This window comes from Achroia grisella, unplaced genomic scaffold, assembly GCF_030625045.1.
Source record: "Achroia grisella isolate CSIRO2021 unplaced genomic scaffold, CSIRO_AGI_Agris_v1 utg4880, whole genome shotgun sequence".
Classification (NCBI taxonomy): domain Eukaryota; kingdom Metazoa; phylum Arthropoda; class Insecta; order Lepidoptera; family Pyralidae; genus Achroia; species Achroia grisella.
This window is the reverse complement of record NW_026712892.1, coordinates 157353-161710: the sequence shown is the minus strand read 5'-3', so window position 1 is coordinate 161710 and position 4358 is coordinate 157353. Positions and strand designations below refer to the sequence as shown.

The 4358-nt window shown below is 39.5% G+C and overlaps 1 protein-coding gene across 1 annotated transcript; it reads right to left on the bottom strand.

The window, feature by feature from the left end:
- Window positions 1–597: 597 nt before the first annotated feature.
- Window positions 598–4030, bottom strand: LOC131846084 (uncharacterized). The gene is made up of 2 exons (XM_059195301.1): window positions 2651–4030; window positions 598–660 (listed from the first exon to the last, which is right to left on the bottom strand). Exons 1-2 carry the CDS (start codon window positions 4028–4030, stop codon window positions 598–600), a joined length of 1443 nt encoding a protein of 480 aa, XP_059051284.1.
- Window positions 4031–4358: the final 328 nt, after the last annotated feature.

The window sequence follows — 4358 nt, the reverse complement described above, 5'->3', positions numbered from 1 at the left end:
AGAGTACCGACATCAAATTAAAAATATGTCCAGTCACTGTAATTGGCCCGAAAGGAAAACAAAGAATATATGCACTATTCGATGAGGGATCTACAGTTACGCTATTGGATGAAAAAATAGCAAAAGCAGTGGGGGCGAACGGACCGATTCACCCACTAAACATGCATGGAATAAACGCTGACCGATGCGAAATAAATAGTCGATCGGTACAGATTAAGATACAAGGACAGAGCCGACGCAAATATAAAATAAATGCAAGAACCAGGTTTATTGCCAGTAAGAATTTTGTAAGGACTGTAGTCCCCACTACAGTCTATACCTCCCATATATAAGGCGAGGAATTTTTGTATCGGGGGAGTCATAATACTGTTATAATAGAGGGACTCAGGCAGACATAGTCGGATTGTTATATGCCGACGGCTGTCATAATCGAACACAGTACGGACGGCAGTTATAGTCCGTTATTATTGTAAAGTCAGTCGCGGTAGTTTCCTATAGACGCCATACAGTCTGAGCTACAGCGGCTGAAACTTGAATGTAACATCGAATACGGTTATAACTCAATTGTGAAACTTCTGTGGAGAGAATAAACAGGCTTCAAGAGACAACCGTTTCTTTCAAACCCCACCATCGATACAGTCCACTGCTCTCCCTGAGGAGCTGTCGCCAACAGGATGTATTAAATAAGTGAGGGTGTTTTAATGTTGAATTGTACAAAATTACAGGTGTAGAGATATTGGAAGTTTATAATAATAACGGTGATGTTGTTTTCAAATATTTGGTTGATATTCATCAGATAAATAAGATTGAATTAAATTTAAAGCGTTGTCTTTGACGACGACGGAAGTTAAAATTTTTATAAGTAATGATCAACGCAATCAAATGCTGGGTATTTGATTCCATAGATTAGTCTGAGCACCTATATGCACTTGTATGTGTGGCTGAACGCCCTTTGGAGAAATCGGATTGACTATTGTACTAACTAAATAGTTTAAATTGAAATTAATCCTTTCAGAATTGATTTTATGTGCCTGTTGTAATTAATGGGAAATTAGAAGAGGTGCTAATTTATAGAACCCAGACACCGTATACAGACACTTTAGAAATATTATGAATAAAGCGCTCGAGGTGTACAAGATAGTTACACTGCAAGATTGTAGTAAGGACGATCACAAGGTAAAATTTGATACACCTCGATGGAAAATAGTCGGTAAATATACGCGGTGAAGAGTTGTACATGAACGAATAGATCTGAAAGATTAAGGAATGCTAGTGATACAATGATGAGTTACAATCGATGACAAGCTGAGTTATGAGCAAAATGGCTAATAGAACGGGCGGTTGATATGACAATGAAAAATGATTTGCAATACTTTGATGAAATTATGAGATTAATATAATAATCATATGAATATGAATACTATTTATGGATTTTAAGGTAAATGATGGTGATTTAGATTTGATGATATACTGATGAGATGATTGCGCTGAGATCGCGGCTGATGGTTCCGTATACGTTAGTTCACGGAGAAAATGGGGATCCGCGTGTGCTCAATGCGACGTACAACGAACGACTCGCTTTTTGTTGATGCTACTCAAGATTTGGTAGATAATAATAGGAGTAGGGTATGTGGTAGTAATATATTGCAAGTTCGTTCAGAAATTGGTAGATATATATCAACCAGATATATAATTCGAATTTGGTACATAATTAAATTGAATTAACTTATGATTAAATGTTATAAAGTCCTTTAAAGCGGTGGAGAAATAGTAAAATGGAACCAGGAAATCCAGTTCTTAAAGAAATGTAATAGAATAAAAAGTAATAGTAAAATTTGATGGGAGTGCATATAACCCATAGTTGAGTTGCAATGTAGAGCACTTGAGGCTGAAGTAAAAATAGCATAGTACCATAAAGAATATGACTAGTTGGAGGCCGTAACTCCTTGCGTGCGCAAGCGGTGAATGCCTCATTGAGAAAATTACCAGTTGTTAAATATTTGATGTGTTTCAGTTGGTGGCCGTAGTTCCTTGTGGCGGCAAGCGGTGGCTGAATCTAATGAGAATCTGACCAGTTTGAGGCCGTAGCTCTTTGTGTGGGCAAGCGGTGGCTGAGTCTAATGAGAATTTGACCAGTTTGAGGCCGTAGCTCCTTGTGCGGGCAAGCGGTGGCTGAGTCTAATAAAATCCAGATCTGTTGAGACCGTAGCCATAGTGGGCAAGCGGTGGCATTTTTTAATGTTTTGTTTTAACAGGTATTTCACTAATTAGCTAGGCAGCCGTGTTTGCAGAGATGCTGACTAGTACCTGGTGTGAAAAATTAAGTGATACAACTTAAGGCGGAAAAATATAACAAAGACTGAATTCATGATGTTGAAATGTAATGTGTAGTTGTCAGTGGCAACTTTCATATTTTAAGTATGTAAATTATCTCAAACTAAATTTTATATGATTTTAATTTTATTATATTACCCGATGTTAACTGTTATTATAATATCGAATGAGGCCCTTCGATAACGTTGGATGGCCGAAGTGGATACGAATACCATCGATTAAATATAAAGTGAATAGTAGGCTTACTAATCTCACGTTAGTTTGACGAAAGTTAGTAATTCGTTTTATGGAAATTGCGCAAGGTTTTACAACAAACTTCTTCAAGGCGAGGAAGGAGCTTGCGAGTATGAGCTCCCTGTTCAGCGGATATATATCTGTTTTGCCACGAAATGCGAGCGTCCTTTTTATATAAAGTCTTAGCGTAGGTCAAAGGAAATTTGGCGTACTCTGGTGCTTTATGCAGCCGACTCGCCCCCCCGGCAGCAACATCCGCTGCCTCGTTGCCCGCAATACCTACGTGATTTTTAACCCACACAAATTCTATTGGATGAAGGGATTGTTGGAGCACATGATGAATGCGAGAAGCAATGGGATGAGTGTTACTACGGTTCTGTATTGATTTGATTGATGATAAAGAGTCAGTGTAAATGACAGTGTGCGGGTATTTGTGGGCAACAGCCCATTCGCAGGCTCGGCAAATTGCGAATAACTCAGCCTGGTACACACTGCAGCTAGAGTGCAATTTGAACTTCTTTTTTATGACTGGCACCGTCGCTTCTGGATCACAGCATATGAAGGCCGCACCAACCTCGCCAGTTTCTCGTTTGCTACCGTCGGTAAATATTGCTATTGTATCGATTTTAATAAAAGTATCTGCTTTCTCTTGACTATCAGCTAGTAGTAAAGGAATAGAAATTCTAGTTGCGGGATGCAATAATTGATGTACAGGTGTCTGTTTTTCCAGTTCGATGTCTTCAGGGAGAAGATCAGTGGTGCCCAGCAGCCGAGTTCGCTCCACATTGGCTACCTCCAACACTTTAAGATCCAGCGGGGTAAATTGTGCCAACGCAAGTGCAGCGGTAGTTGATACTGTTCGAAACCCTTTAATAGTTCTTAAAGCAAAGCCTCTTTGTGCTCTTTCGAGCGTCTTGCGGTTACATTTCTTCTTAGCTGCATGTCCCCAAATGCCCGCTGCATACGTAATGATTGGCTCAATGACGCCATGATAAATAATGCTTACATTTCCTGAATGAGCTCCCCAAGTTGGTCTGACATATAAGCACAGTCGTTGAAAAATACGCATAGCCTTTTCAGTGATGTAGCGCACATGGGATCTAAATAAGAGCTTTTCATCCAGTATAACGCCAAGCAACTTAATTTCCTTAGTGAATTTAAGAACCGTACCATCCATGAGAATGTCCGCCGTCTTAGCCTTTGGAGTAAAAGCTATCAGCTGGGTTTTATTAGGACCAAAGGTAAGTTTTACTCCGGCACCCCATTGTGTAGCAGTTTTTAGCGCAGTATTTGTCCTACTCTCCAATGTAGAGACATCCGACGCAGTGACTATCATAAGCACATCATCCGCAAATGCTTGAATGTGACACCCCTCAGGGAGTTCCGTCTGTAAAAGCTCATCAAGGATGATGTTCCACATGGTTGGACCACATGCGGACCCCTGCACGCAACCTCGGGTCATGCCCTTTGTAGCCCTAACTCCGGCATAATCGAGGACAACTTTACGTTGCTGTATGTAATCAGCTATGATGCCATATATGTAGTAGGTAGTTGTACACTTAAAATATCTCTCTTCAAATTTTATATTAATTTAATTGTTTTTATTAACTAAAATAATATTATCTCACCTTAAGTGCATTGTTTATTGTCTAAAGATTAATATAAAGTGTTAGCATATCTTTACATGTATTAAATAACCAAATATCTGCATAATCCTGCCGGCCAGTCTCATTTTTGTCACAACACTTAACACTTTGGAGATGGCGAACTTTGCTGACTTGGCCTCTACA